Genomic DNA, 16122 nt, shown 5'->3' on the forward strand with positions numbered 1-16122 from the left:
TGAATATCACTTAACTTAGAAAATAGACTTATTGTAAAAAAAAAAATTTGGATTATAGTGTGATAAATCGGATAACTAATTGATCTTTTACATAATTAAACCCAAAATTATGGATTTACAGATTTGAATTTATCATTTTATAATTATTACGCATAATGTATGTTCAGCTTGTAATGATGACGAAACAAGATTATAAATTTAAAAAACTGGTCATTGCATCATTTTTTATTTGAAAAAAAAAAAAAAAAAGTGGTAAACTTTTGGAAGGTGAAGGACCATTATTGTAAAATAAAAAGAGATGGAGATGCGGGGTATCGATCCCCGTACCTCTCGCATGCTAAGCGAGCGCTCTACCATCTGAGCTACATCCCCTGTGTGTATGATATCTTAAATCACATATAAAATTTTACTGAAACGTTAAAAGGCATTGAGTGAATCAATAGATCAATAACTTGATCCACTTAAAACAAATTCGCTTTCTTCTTTCAGTTTCCTTATTAGCATTTTTGGAAACAAATTTAAAAACATAAAATTTGGATTTGGAAAATATGAACAATCGTTTTTTTTTTTTTTTTTTTTTTTTTCTCAGTTTTCTTATGTTGATTTTCTATGTAAAATTTAAAAGCCTCGTCCACCCCCCTGTATAAGATTTGTGTTTGCTAGTGTATTACAACATTATTTTCAGAAAATAGGATAAACAATCATTAGAAAAATATCGAAAGAAGAGCAAAACGATTAAAATTTACTTGGTATTAATTTCCTTCCCTTTTGTAAACTACATTCCACTTAAATTACCTAACCATACTTTGCCCTGGTGCTTTCTCAATCTTATTATCCATCATCAACACTCTAACCTTCTCAACTTCATCCCATTTCCCTCTTTCTGCATACAAATTCGACAACAAAACATAGTTCCCAGAATTCCATGGCTCCAAAGTTATAACTTCCTTAATTGCCACTTCTGCAACTTCCATCTCACCAAAATTACAACAAGAACTCAACAATGCACCCCATAAAACAGCATTTGGTTTCATTGGCATACTTTTCAACAACCCATAAGCTTCTTTCACAAACCCACCACGCCCAAGAAGATCAACCATGCACCCATAATGCTCAAGCTTTGGCTCAATCTTATGATTCAACACCATTGAGGCAAACAACTCTCTTCCTCTTTGAATCAACCCTGAATGTACACAACAAGATAAAACCCCAACAAAAGTGGATTCGTTAGGGTTAAATCCGTTCTTGATCATTTCATCATAAAGAGATAACCCCTTTTCTCCATTCCCATTAAAAGCCAAACCAGAGATGATGATGTTCCAAGAAACAACCGTTTTTGATGGGATATCATTGAAAACCATGAAAGCAGAATCAAGATTTCCACGTTTGCAGTAGAAATCGATAAGTGAATTGCATACAGAAACATGATTTTGGTAGAATCCATTTGATTTTGCATATGAATGGATCCATTGCCCGATGTTGTCTTCTCCTAAACGTGCACAAACTGGAAGCATTGTCACGATTGTTGCCTCATCAGGTTCGAATTCTTTATCGCGCATTTCATGGAAAAGCTTCATGGCTTCAAACTCTCGATTACTTTTTGATAGGGAAGATAACATTGTATTCCAAGAAACGATGTTTCTCTCTTTCATTTGTTTAAAGAGGTTATACCCCATATCTACGTTTCCTGTTTTACAATACCCATGAATCATTAAATTCCAAATGATTACATCTCTGTGGTGCATTTCATCGAACACCTTCTTGGCATCTTCCAATATTCCAAATTTTGTATACATTTCAACTATTCCGACTCTAATAGCACTGAAACAATGAAATCCAAGTGAAACGACCTGAGAATGTACCGTTTTCCCGAATTTAACATCGGAAAGATTGGAACACGACTTAAGTATAGGAGCGAAGGTGAACTCATCCGGCCAAATTCGGTGTTTCTTCATGGTGGAGAATAAGTGAAGTGACGTTTGGAAGGGTGGTGAGAGTGAGTAACCTTTGATCATTGAATTGTAGAGGAGGATGTTGGGGTGGTGGGTTTGGAGAAAGATGAGATGGGCGTAGTCCATTTTGCGGAGGGAGCCACAGACGGAGATGAAGTGAGAGAGGATGTGGTTGGATTGATGGAGGTGGTGGCGGAGGATGTGAGCATGGATTTGGGTAAGATGTATCCGGCTACGGTGGCCGTGGAGGTGGCTGAGGATTTTCCGTTCAACCTCCCTGATCGTGCCGCCTCTGCTCATTTTATGACAGTGCAGCTTACATTATAATTTTATTATAGTTATTGATGAGTAGCCGAGTGATGAAGCGATCTTTCTGTTTGTGGAAGTAGGCCTGGTTGTTTCTGATTGTGTTGCGATTGTTATTATAGTTATTGGTTTTGTGGTCTTTCGTTTAGATGTCACACTTTGATCTTTATGGAGGTTACTTTTTTTTTTTTAGGGAAAATAAGGGTAAAAAAAAATTGGATTTTTGGATATAGATGTTGATTTCGTAGAGATAGCTCCGCAGAATCTACTGTAGCTCCACGGAATAACAAAATCGTAAATAAAAAAGTGTTTAAAAAAAAAAAACAAACCAAGATCCATTCTGCTGAGCTACCTCCGAGGAATGGATCTCCAGTTTTTTTTTTTTTTTTTTTTTTTTTTTTTTCCATCAGTTTTTCGGGGTTTATAGTAATTCCCCAACTAATTATTTCAAGAAAAGATTATGTATCATAATCTTTTCTTGAAATAATTAGTTGGGGAATTACTATAAACCCCGAAGAATCAATGTGAAAAAAAAAAAATTGAAGATCCATTCCTCGGAATTACCTCCACGGAATGAGTTCATTCCTCGGAAGTAGCTCCGCGAAATACATGTCTATACCCAAAAATATCCATTTTCATGTCTAAATTTTGAATATAACCCCCATTTTTCGACTATTGCCGGTATTTTCACTACTTTTTATTGTCGCACTATTTCTTTTTGGAATTTCTAAACACAGAATTGGTTAAAAAAAAAAAAAAGTAAATTACACGTGCATATGGTATGGTGATATGGTCCAACAATCATATCTTTTGTTTTTCATTTTTACTGTTCTTAAATATTCAGTTTGTTTCGTATTTGTCATTTTCATTTATGTAAAATGATAAATTTATACTTATTTTTATATGGAGTTTTGACTTAATTGACATCAAAATCTCTGAAGTGTTCCGATTTAGCAACCAAAGTTCTAATCGTGCTAAATAAGCGACTGAAAGGGTTTTATTTTAGCCATTAAGACCTTAGTAGCCTCCCCAACATAGCCACAAGCATGTAATCATCCTTCGGGAATGTACATTACCCGTTTGTGTTCGACCATAAAGATACATGCATGCCCAAAAAGAAGAAATTGAGAAACTTATGAAGGTTGGAAGCACACTGAATACAACCCAATACTAGTCCGTTCTAAGCCCCAACCCAGTATTGTTGGTGAAAAAGAAAAACGGCAGCTGGAGCTTGGATGTTTTGCATCGATTATAAGGCCCTAAATAAGCAAGGATTTGAAAATCGGACCGGAGACCGAACCGGTCGTCTTATTGGTTTGATGGTTCAAGTGGTCCAACCGGTCGGATCGGTCTCAAAAACCGGAAAAACCGGATGATATCATAATTATATTTAAAAATACAAAAATTGAAAAAAATAAATATTCGAGTAAATTACACGTATGGTCCTTATGGTTTGGGGTAATTTGCATAATTGGTCCCTAACTTATTTTTTTAACTCGGAAGGTCCCTATTGTTTGTTTTTGTTACGCGCTTGGTCCCTACTATTTGTTTTTGTTACGTGTTTGGTCCCTATCTTAGCTAAAAATATTATTATTTAAATATGAAAAAATGTTAGGGTAGGTGAGATAATGTGAGGGGGTGGGGTTGGGGGTGTGTTTATTTAAATAAATTTAAAAAATCAAGGGTAAAATAGTCTTTTTAGGTAAGACAGAGACCAAACGCGTAACAACAACAAACAATATGGACCTTTCGAGTTAAAAAAATAAGTTATGGACCAAACGCGCAAATTACCGTAAACCATAAGGACCATTCATGTAATTTACTCTAAATATTTTTTAAAATTTCCGGTTTTGACCGGTTTTACCGGACCGGTTTTTACGGATTTTCACCAGTTCATACGAATACCCGGTTTTTTGGCCTTTAAGAACCGGATCAGGGACCAGTTCCTGGTTGAACCGGTCGAACATGCCGGTTCGTTGCGGTTTTCAAAACATGGTAAATAAGTCAACTATGTTTGATAAATTACATGTACTCATCATCGACAAACTCGAAGATGAACTACATGCAACAACCATTTTCTCGAAGTTGGATCTCAAAACTGGTTGCCACCAGAATACGAATGAAGCTCGAAGACTTGGAATAAGAACCCTAAATTAAGGGGGGATGTAAAACGGATGATTCTTTGTATGTCTTCACTAGTACAGAAGATGTTTAATAAAGCGGTTTATTTTATTTTATGATGCGGTTATTCAACCGCTTCAAAAAATATAGCATTATAAAATAGTGTTGTTTTTTGAGGCGGTTCTTAAACCGCCTTAGAAAATATCCAAAACTGCCTCATAAAAATAGCTTTATAAATGATACTTATTTTTTTATGCTGTCCAGAACCACCTTATAAATTATACTTATTATTTGATACTGTCCAGAACCGCTTTATAAAATATAGCTTCATAAAATAGAGTTATTGAGTTATTTTTTGATATAAACAGCCTTGGAAACACAATTATTTTTTGATGCTATTATTAAACAGCCTTAGAAAATAGAGTTATTTTTTGATACTGTTATTGAATAGCCTTAGAAAATAAACGGTCTTTTAAAATACAATACGAATTGCAACATAAAATATCATAAACTGCTTGATTTACAATACAGAAACAAAACAACAAAAAATCATAATAAATGTAAAGATACAAACCATACAAGAGATTCAAATTATCTTAAAAACACATTCTTTTCTAACCTTTTCATCCTTGTATTTATTTACAAATTGATATAATAACATCAGGTATGTAAGTTGTTAAGGAAGTTAACTACAGAAGCATATTCAAGTTTTTTTTTTGATATAGACGTGTTCAGTTTCGTTATCACCATATTCATATGGCCCCTCTTCGGTATCTTGCAGACTTTTGGAGATGATGCCCACCTTTGACTCTGTTACCTCACTTGGGTAGGAATTCAGAAGCTAATTAAATTACACAGTAATTTTATCAAAAGGCATACAATCCATTTAATTAAAAGGTAAATTACATAGGTTAGAAATATTATCAATACAAAGGAAAAAACTTGTCTTGATTCAGTTTTTGTAGATAAAAGACATGAGATTATTACTTTTTTTTAGGTTTTTTCTACCTTTATATCTTCCCCTGCATAGATATGTGCTCTCCTTTGAACGACACAAGCTTCTTTGCCCAACTCCTTCTTTCTTCCACAACCTAACTTAAGAAATCAGAGTATCAGACATATAGATTAAGTAATTTTATGAATCAAAATTATAAATCAGAAACATACATGTTAGTCTTGACGCTAGGTTGATCGTGATGGACAAAGATGATTATAGTGGAGGTCGACTCCTCAAAGATTATTCAGATTCATCATGGGTGAGAGGACCCAAGGATGTTGGTGAGGGTGGTAGTAGTCGATGATATTAGGGTTTGTGTGGCCAAATAAAATTAGATTAAGGAAATATAAAGGGGAAGAGACAGGCATCGCGCGGGGAATGAAATTTTGGAATGAGCTTTAGCCCGGGAACAAAGATAAAGAGGGAACTCAATCCAAAACCGCATCAAAAAATGCATTTGCTATTAATGTAGTTTTGGAAAACAGCATCAAAAAATACATTTATTAGTGCGATTTTTAAAAGTAGCATCAAAAAATGCATTTATTAGTGTTTTTTAATAAAACAACATCAAAAAATACATTTATTATTAGTGTGGTTTTAGAAAACAGCATCAAAAAATATATTTATTAGTGCGATTTTGAATAACAGCATCAAAAAATGTATTTATTAGTGCTTTTAAAGAAAATAGCATCAAAAAATGCATTTGTTAGTGCGGTTCCTTGATTTATTAATGCTAAAGTGTTTTAATGGTGCGATCGTAAGGTAAAACCGCACCAAAAAAAAAAACCTTATCGCACTAAAAAAATACGTTTTGTACTAGTGCTTCTGGGCTTATTTATGTATACGAGCTTAGAGTGCCCAATTAGGCTACCAATATGTAAACTTTCTGTTGAATTTCTATAGAAAAAGATTGTTAATTTTTTTAATACTACTCAGTGGTGTCAATTATCTCGACAATATAACATTGAATACAATACAAATTAGGTCATTTTTAATCTAGGAGGGGCAGATCAACTGGATCACCATAACAATAAACAAGATTTTGACTTATGTTTGGCATTTGATCATTAATAGTTCTCTTTTTTTGCTAAAGATGTATCTTGAACTATAATGAAAGCAGCACATATTTCCTCGTAGAGTCTATGCAGAAAGCTTGATAAAAATAACATTTCTTGTAGTTACAATATGATCCATGAGAAGATTTGACCATAATCTATTGTAATTCATATATAAATAAGGGGAATCTACAAGAGTTAGGTAATTTTATATTTGTTCCAAACTCCCAATAATTAGTTTCTTATGATAACTCCTTACCTACTGGCTGGCTGCTTTTTCATATTGAATTAGTTTTTACAATAAAGAATCAAAAAGTCATAATCATAATCACTTTCTTACAAGCATTTAAAACAAATAAATTACACCGGATGGGGTGATTTTTTCATAGAAACTTGCATTCACTAACTAATAAATAATTAATGTAATGACAATTATGCCCCTCTTTTTAATTTAGGGATATTTAAGAAAGTAAAAAAACACAAGAAAGTCAAGAACTAATGTATTGACGATTATCCATCAGGTGCGTCGTCAAACTAAGGCAAATTCGAACCAGTTTAAACATCTCCCCTATTATATATATTTAGTAGGTATGGAAAACATTTTATACTATTAGAGTATCATTTTAAGGATACCAAAACGAGTTGACCGAGTGGTTATGGTATATATTTTAAATATACTCGTAAGTTATCCAATTTGTAATTGCTCAGTTGCATTTTTATTTGGTGTTTCTTTCGATCATCAAAAGGATGTCATCCATAAAAGAGTTTGATCATCTCAAAATTGGGCTCAAAGAAATTGAATCTGCAACCAACAATTTCGGGATCAGCAACTATATTGGTATAGGAGGATTCGGGAAAGTTTACAGAGGAGAACTTGTCTTATCAGATAAGCCGACCATGGTTGCTGTAAAACGCTTAGATACTGCTTTTGGGCAAGGACCTCCTGAGTTTTGGAAAGAGATCATGATGCTTTCTCAATACAAACATGAAAATCTTGTTTCTCTATTAGGATTTTGTGATGAGAAGGGTGAGAATATCCTTGTGTATGAGTATCTATCCAACAAAAGTCTCGACTTGTATTTAAAAAGCAACGATCTTTCATGGATTCAACGCCTTGATATATGCATAGGGGCAGCTCGTGGACTACAATACCTTCATGATCCTGTAGACACCCAACAAAGAGTCTTACACCGTGATATCAAGAGCTCCAACATCCTACTTGATGAAAACTGGAAAGCCAAGGTTTCCGATTTTGGTCTTTCCAAATTCGGTCCTGCTAACCAACAATTTACATTTTTGGTCTCTAATACAGTTGGGACGTTTGGGTATTGTGATCCACTTTACATGGAGACAGGGTACTTGACGAAAGAATCCGATGTTTACTCCTTCGGTGTGGTTTTATTTGAAGTTTTATGTGGAAGGTTTTGTGTGGAAAATTACGAGGATTTTCGTCGCTTTTTGCCAACATTTGCACAAAAGTGCTACAAAGAAATGAAATTGGATACAATTATATTTCATAGGGGACAAATTTCACCAAATTGTTTGTACACGTTTTCTACGGTTGCATATAGATGTTTGCAAAGGGACACGAAAGAACGACCATTGATGGATGATATAGTAAAAGAACTCGAAGCTGCACTTGAATATCAAGTAAGTTTGATTCAATTTTCCACCTTATTTCCAACTACTTGAAAACATCTATTAACATCCGTCTAATTTTGATAGGTGGAATATGAATTTGAGAAGGAAGAGAAGTTGAAAAATGCCATGGCACAAGAATTTGACACTGAGGAATTTTGGAAGATGAAACTACCACAGGATAGTGAAGACATAATAAAGAGATTAAACCCTCTTGCTGTTTATAATACCAAAAAGGAACTATTCTCACTTCTTCACAAGGGAATTCTCTTCGATGATAGTGAACGGGTAACATCTTCTATATATATCCTATAGATTTAATTAATAATGCATATATGATGTATCTGATCAGTTATATTGTCTTCTTGAAATACTATGGGACACGTTTTTAATTACAATCTTTTACATAATGTATAATATAATATCAATCACCCGTAGCTTAAGGATTCTTTATAATTAACAGGTTTTTTCAGTTAACGAAGATGGAATAAAATGTGAACTGATATCAGCAAAAAGATTTTTAAACATGAATAAAAGATCCTATAAATGGCAATCTGGAAGAAAATTCAGGTTAGGTTTTTATCCTTTTGTTCATGGATTGAGTTTCTTAAGTAATTCTTACTCTTGTTTACTATATGTTGAGTAATGTTATAACATGCATAAATTTAATTGGATGTAGATTTTCAAAGGCGGCAATATTTCCTTATAGTGAACAACTTAATATTCGTTGCCGAATAAGTACAAGTATGTTATCACCTGGTGTCATGTATGCAGCTAGCTTAGTTTTTTCTTTTCAAAGAGGGCGTGAAAATGTCTATGGAGAATCATCAAAGTTAGCAAGGATAAACTGGAAATATCAAGAATTGAGTGTATCCTCTACGCATATTGCAGAAAGAGAAAAGGATGGATGGTTGAAGATTCGATTGTGGCATTTTCTCAATGGTGATAAAAATGCTGAATTTTACATTGTGTTAGACAAGATCTCGTATTTCAAAGAAGAGCAAGACATTTCCAACATCTTGATTCATCAAATTGAATTTGAACCCGTACATATGGTAAGCTACTACCCTTTCGATTATAAAATATGTGTTTGTAGCATACATTTTAATTAAGTTATAGATATGGAATAATACCGATTGTCTATTTGTTTGTTATCATCACAATGTATGATTGAATTTAAATCTTATCTTCTTAATTAGATGAAAACACATATCGGGATTCAAGGACTAGAAAATGTATTGATATCAGATGAAGATATAGATTGGGAGAAAAAGGTCCCAAGTGATTACCAAGGTATAATTCAGAGATCAGACATGTATTTGAAGAACAACAACAACAAGGAGCTCTACTTCCTTCTATGTGATGGGATACTTATTGATAATGGTAGAAAGGTACGTAATCCATTTTTATATCTTATGGTAACCACATTTTAAAAATTATTTGATGAACAGTGGTTCTCCCTATGCAAATCTACGGGTGGGAAATGTCATATGTTGCCAGCTATAGAGATTTTACTCTCTGATGATCGTTCGAATAGGTTGTCAGTATCTGATTCCAGGTTTTTGTTTTATCTTTGGATCATATAATTAATCTCTAGCTTAATTTGCTCTAAAAATTCTTAGTAATTTATCTTTATACATCAACAGATTTAAAGAGGCTATACAACTTCAATATGGAACGTATGCATTTGTATGTAAACTTGAGTCAGACATGTTTTCATCTGGAAATTCGTATGCGTGTTATCTTGTCTTCAAATTTGCAGAAACCCACAAGCGGCTTGATGATAAGGGTTTCTTTAGAGTATCTTACAACTTGGATATGGAATCTGGAAGTTACAAAATTGCACATTTGAATCAGCATGAACCTATTAATATACCAGTAATCAAGCCGAAGAACTATGATACATCTCATGATTCATCGTACATATCAAGAACCAAATTTCCTAGAATGCCAAAAAACTGTACGGATGATAGCATGCACCACTGGATGGATCACAGAAATGATGGTTGGATGGAGGTTATATTGTGTAAACCATTACATAAGTTAGAAGATCACAGATTGCTCTATGTGTTCTTGACATCTATGGGAAGTGCTTTAGATGGTGTTATTGTCCAAGGGATTCAGTTTAGGCCAATGCAAAGAGATGTTTAGTATTTGTAAGAGCTACTTCTTGTTTGCACTTTTTGTAGCATAACTTTCCGTTTTCAGTTATTAAATGAATTCCAAGGAATTCAGTTAAAAGGAAAATGTTTTCTTTAATGTACGTGAACACTCTCTTGAAAGTTGTCAAAAAAGTTGTGCTAGAAGCGCTTTTATGAAGATGCCCACTATTTAAGTTGGTTGACGATTAAGCAATGAAAGAAAAGGGGAATAATTGTTTTTGATTATTGGTGTCTAGTAATATTTTTATCAGCTCGTACCTTGATAACTATCTCCAAGATCAAAGGATCCCTACTTATTGAGGTATGGAAATGTAACACCCTATGATTGTGGTTATATGTTGATCATATTATGTTGTATTATTTGGATCCGGCTTTTCGGGAATTTAAAATTTTTATATAGAAAGAGTTTTGTATATATTTTAATTAAACTTCAAAATATGCGTATTTATCCATTTTAAAAACTAAATATCATATTTATTCTTTCTAACTTTCAAAATATCATATTTTTTTTAAAAAAAATTTAACATTTGATAATTACTTTTTATATTTATAATCATTATAATTAAAAAAAATAAATGGATTGACGCTATTGCCCCTAAAAATCAACACCCTTTTACCCTTCTTGCTCCTTAGCCTAACCTTCTTGGATGATTTGGAGATCAACGCTCTTTGTAACCAGAGCATCTTCAGTTTCCATTTTCTTCTACTACCAATCTAGATCAATCATTGTTTTGAAAACCGGACCGAACCGGCCGGTTGAACCGGTTTAATCGAGAACGGTTTAATCGGGAACCGGCTGTTACTCTGTTACACCGGTTTTTTAAGGCCTTAAAACCGCTTGTAAACCAAACTGGAAAAAACCGACGGTTCAACAAAAAACCAGTGAAAACCAGTATGGTCTAACCAAAAAAAAAAACGGCAGTTTTAAAAACATATATATAAAGTTTGTACTAAGCGAAAACCAAGGGGAGGATCCCATTTTTATTAGAGAAGTCCGCTCTTTGTTTTCATGCATTCTTAGTTTTCATGCGTTCTTAGTAACCAGCTCCATTATATAGAACTCTAAAAGCCCCCACTTCAGTTTTTTTGGCGATGTGGGCAAACTAAATAAACATAAAACAATTACAATGGATTCTCTTTCTTTTTTTTTATTTATTTTTCTATTATCTTTATAACAAACATTTAAGAAAGAATCATCTGAATTATATATATATATATATATATATATATATATATATATATATATATATATATATATATATATATGATGTCATCCGGTTCATCCGGTTTTTGGGACCGGTTCGACCTGTTGAGCCAATTGAACCATCGACTCGGTGGGACGGCCGGTTCGACGGCCGGTCCGGTTTTCAAAACATTAAGATCAATGACTACGGCTTGCGATGCCGAATTGCTAACCACAATTTAATCTAGTATTGATTGGGAGTAGCAATGGATTTTTGGGGTAAATCAATTTGGATTTTTGGAAGTGTGACTTTTTTTTTGACTCATAGTCACAGTTGATATTGGTTGCAAGTTGTTAGGGCTCACTAAGCGATAATGAATTCAATATAGAAAATCAAGATAAAAAAGGAGCATGTGTTGGATTCCACAAAAGTAATATCCATGCTACATTGGAATACATCATTCTTGAAGTATTTCAAGCGCTGATACACAGGAGACATCACATCACCTTCATATTTCAATACAAGGGAAAATACCGCCAATAGATAAAAAAAAAAGGGGGGGGGGGGGGGGGGGGGGGGGGAGGGGAGGGGTCAATTTCAAAATTTAGTCTTAAAAAATGACTTTTTCCAGCTATAGACATGCATTCCGCGGAGGGTCCTCCGCAAATCGAAATTTCCTCTGCAGAGAGGGGTATTTTTTTTTTGTCATTTCAACATCTTCTCTTTCACAAAATCGAACCCTCCTCTTTGGTCACCTCACTAGTCCCCCGAATCCTCTTTGACAAGGACAATCCTCCACATCGACTTACCACCGACGATTCCGGTGACACCGACATCAAATTCGGCGACAACGACGTCATTTTCCGGCGACATCGATTACATACGACTTCAATTTCAAACTTAAATTTTGGCAGTTATGGAGAGCAATGTCGCCGATATTTTGGCCAGATTTGGCTATCGGGTATTTCTCGCAATCCTTTCTTTGGATTAATATAGTATATGTAAGAAATTTGTCGAAATCGATTTGATTACATGGAATATATAGGTAAAATAGATAGATTTAGATGAAATCGAGTTTGACTGGTTTCCGATTGGGTATGATCCATTCCGCGAAGGTGTATGTCACTACGCGGAGGTTTACGTTAGTTTGCAGAGGACCCTCCGCGGAGTGATATATTTTCTCCACGGAAATGCTAAAATGGAATAAAATTGGGCCTCCACGGAGGTATTGGTCAATCCGTAGAGGGTTCTCCACAAAATGACATGTAGTCTCCGCGTAAAGACCTGAAACTGATTTTTCTATTTTTTTTGCTGTTATTTTTGCCTTTTTATATGAAATTAAATGTTATGTTTTGCAGCACGAAGATCTCAATCAAAAAGCATATTTAACTTTAAAAGGTGTGGTGGATACTATCATTAAAGACTATTTTCTACGCCTAACACAATCACAACGACAATTATTCGAAGTTTCGTTGTTCGGAGTATTCCTAGTAATGCATATGCCATGGTGATCCATTACTTGTGCATTTGATGATGTTGCACGAAGTAAGGTGTCAACAAGTATTTGAAATGGGGAGATTTCTTTTTGATACACAAGGGACGCATTTGGATTTTGGTGAAGCTGAATATATTCATTTGTGGTTTAAAAGTTGGTCCTTATATGGATTTACTCCACGATGGGAAAAGTCAGCCAGATTCAAATCTTCATGCTTAGTTGTTCCCAAACATTTTAGATGCACGTTTACGGTTGACAGATTTTGAAGACTTCACTATGTCTCCAAATTATTTGGTAGTTCAAGATGAATATGCTGTTATGCTTATCCAACTAGTTTTTATGTTGAAGGAACTCCATGGACGGAACGTTAAAAATTGCATTCCCGCTGCAGTATACAAGATTGCTGATAATAGAGATGATTGGAACAAGTATTACGTTTAAATATTGTTTATAAATACAATAGAATAATAATTATTATAATAAATAAATTGAAAATTGCAGGTTTGCATGGGGTACGCATTTTTGGACCTATACTTCGCGGATGATTCGTTGAATGTTTAAGAAAATAGAAGAATTTAGACTATTGAAGCAGGCTAATCCCGAAACCAAGAAAGTACACAAGTATACCGTTCCCGGTTTTACGCTTCCGTTTAAGGTTAGTTTCTAATACATTTAAATAGTTATAATAGTTTTGTTTTTATATGATAAAAACATTAAACTTTGGTTTGTAGTATAAAATACCGTTGTATTATGATTTTTATACTATAATAGCATGATACTTACATTTTTTTTCCTGTAGATATGGATTTTGGAGACGTTCCCCGATGCAACCAATTTTTATATATGCACGCCGATAGAATTGCCACGAATGAGGTCGTGGAGAAGTAAAACATCGTTATCTTGGGATAACTGTCATCGAATAATCAACGTGTCTGTGGTATGCTTTTTAGATTAAGGATTATTTATATTTACAAACTCCAGTGTATTTTCATTTTAAACTAACAACTTGATTTTAATTTTTGCAGCCTAACAAAGAATCTATTCGAGTCGTGATAGACGCGGCGGAGCTGATGTTGCCGTTTTATGTTCGCTACGTTAATTGGACTCTTAACGATGAAGAGTCTCCACCATGGTAACATAGTACGGTCCGAAATAGTCTACCTGTTGTTGCCTCGCCTCCCCCACGGCAAGATAGTCTGGTCCGAAATAGTACACCTGTTATTGCCTCGCCTCCTCGAAGAAAGATGTACAAGGTGGAAACATCTTCGACTGAATCTGCCACAAATGTTTCTTCCTCGCAGCATCATGAAGTAGAAAGAACTTATACATCAAGCAACACATCAACGAAGGTGGTAAAGAAGAAGAAGACTAGAACAAAGGCATTAGTGAAGCATCTACTAGGTGTTGTGGTTGACTTATCTTTTAAAGTAGATTGTTTATTACAGAAAAAAGATGAGCCAAACACACGTTTTGTAGAGGAGGAGGAGGAGGAGATGATAAATGAAGATGAGGAAGAAGCATATTACCATGGTACACAATTCGAATATAGTGGTTTCGAGGGGGAAGTTGTCACACCCCAAAACCGAGAACGGCGGAAACGTTTTGGGGCGGAGGACGTCATGTACAGTATCACAACAATGAAAAGTAGTAAACAAGCAACAACATCATCCATTGCATTAATAATATAATTATTATACAAGTGTTCTGTCAAATTCTTATAAACACTAAAGCATAAATCAAACTGAAAGATGAGTCTTGAACGAGCTCCATCTTCCTTTCTCCTTGCATTGGTACCTGTCTATAATGACCTGAGGATACAAGTAATTTTGAAAGAGAGTATCAACTTTAAAGCTGGTGAGATCATAAGTATTTAGTGTCTTAATTTGTACGTAAATATTTGTATGTAAGAATTTGTATATGAACTGTAAGTATGAAGAGGTTTGTAAAACAACTGTAAACGTTTGAAAACCCTAGAAATCCGTATGATTCCTATTAGTAACAAAAGGAGTCTTCTACCAAGACTTAACTGTTCTCATGAAGTCTTCTACCAAGACCTAACTGTTCTGAATGTAGTCTTCTACCAAGACCTAACTGTTCTGAATGTAGTCTTCTACCAAGACCTAACTGTAATAGTATCACCCTTTGGTACTAGGGAAAATAACAATGTTAACTGAAGACATCCGTAGATGTACATTTACCTCTGTTGCTAATAGCTGGGTATAGGAATAGTCAGTCCCCAAAAGTATACCTGTAATGGTATCAGCTGTTGACATCCGTGGATGTGCTTTTACCTCTGTAGCTAACAGAGATTCTAGGAATGGTCAGTCCCGCAATGTATCCTTGGGTACTAGGATATTAAATCCAATCTATCTCGTCGATTGTGTGATTGAATCACAAGGTAAAGAATAGAATGAGGATTATATAATAGAATCTATACATATAAAATGTACTAGTAATTCATGTAAGTGTACTCATGTACATGTGATCATGTGACCATATCTATGTAATAGTATGGTAAGGTACTGTAATGTTCTAGCTGTAGTGTACGTGCTCTCTATCTAGCAAGTATAGTAATATACTGTAATGTTCTAGCTGTAGTGTACGTGCTCTCTATCTAGTAAGTATAGTAATGTAATGTAATGTTATAGCTGTAGTGTACGTGCTCTCTATCTAGCAAGTATAGTAATGTACTGTAATGTTCTAGAAAGTATGACTCATGAATGAACTGACTCATTGTATAGTATTGCGTTCTAGTAATAGTTCTAGTATCTTCCTAAACTACCCATATGGTAGCTTACTAGTAATATAACTCGTACGTATGAACATGGATGTATACCCTTGCTACCCAAGGGCATTGGATGAGCTGGAAGGGCCTTTATGACTATATATTTACATATGATATATATATAACTAATACTTAAACAACCTTCGGACGGATATCTGATATCCCACCAGACCACATCTCAGGCGCGAAAAGGAAATAGGGTGGATAGCCTTCCTAAGTCTTTTAAACATTTCTTATATAAATACATATATAGGCATGCAATTGATAATATAAATGTATAAAATAAGTTTTGTAAAACCTTTGAACATAATTATTATCTAAGAAAAGATTGACTTGATGTCAATCAATAAAACAGTTTGAAGTAAAAACAGTTTGAAGTAAAACGTTTTGATAACAGCTTGGAGTAAAACATATCGGAGTAAAATGG

General features: G+C 34.3%; 2 protein-coding genes and 1 non-coding gene across 4 annotated transcripts; 1 reads left to right on the forward strand and 2 right to left on the reverse strand.

Moving 5' to 3' along the window:
• Positions 1-299: 299 nt before the first annotated feature.
• Positions 300-372, reverse strand: TRNAA-AGC (transfer RNA alanine (anticodon AGC)). The gene has a single exon. It is a non-coding gene; the product is annotated as a tRNA-Ala (tRNA).
• A 343-nt stretch (positions 373-715) lies between these two features.
• LOC145014202 (Tetratricopeptide repeat (TPR)-like superfamily protein) lies at positions 716-2366 on the reverse strand. The gene has a single exon (XM_078972575.1). It carries the CDS (start codon positions 2250-2252, stop codon positions 792-794), a length of 1461 nt encoding a protein of 486 aa, XP_078828701.1. The 5' UTR covers positions 2253-2366; the 3' UTR covers positions 716-791.
• A 4730-nt stretch (positions 2367-7096) lies between these two features.
• On the forward strand, positions 7097-10562 carry LOC145014337 (uncharacterized). Of its 2 annotated transcripts, none has more exons than XM_078972720.1 (7): positions 7097-8081; positions 8157-8357; positions 8533-8639; positions 8749-9124; positions 9269-9460; positions 9521-9606; positions 9716-10562. In XM_078972720.1, the coding sequence occupies exons 1-7, from the start codon at positions 7179-7181 to the stop codon at positions 10218-10220; spliced, it is 2370 nt and encodes a 789-aa protein (XP_078828846.1). In that variant the 5' UTR covers positions 7097-7178; the 3' UTR covers positions 10221-10562. The 2 variants fall into 2 exon arrangements, with proteins under 2 accessions (XP_078828846.1, XP_078828845.1); XM_078972719.1 differs by having other exon boundaries at positions 7098-8081; positions 9521-9627; positions 9716-10560.
• Positions 10563-16122: the final 5560 nt, after the last annotated feature.

Source organism: Lactuca saligna, chromosome 9 (genome assembly GCF_052625555.1).
Source record: "Lactuca saligna cultivar CGN05327 chromosome 9, ASM5262555v1, whole genome shotgun sequence".
NCBI classification, from domain to species: Eukaryota; Viridiplantae; Streptophyta; class Magnoliopsida; order Asterales; family Asteraceae; genus Lactuca; species Lactuca saligna.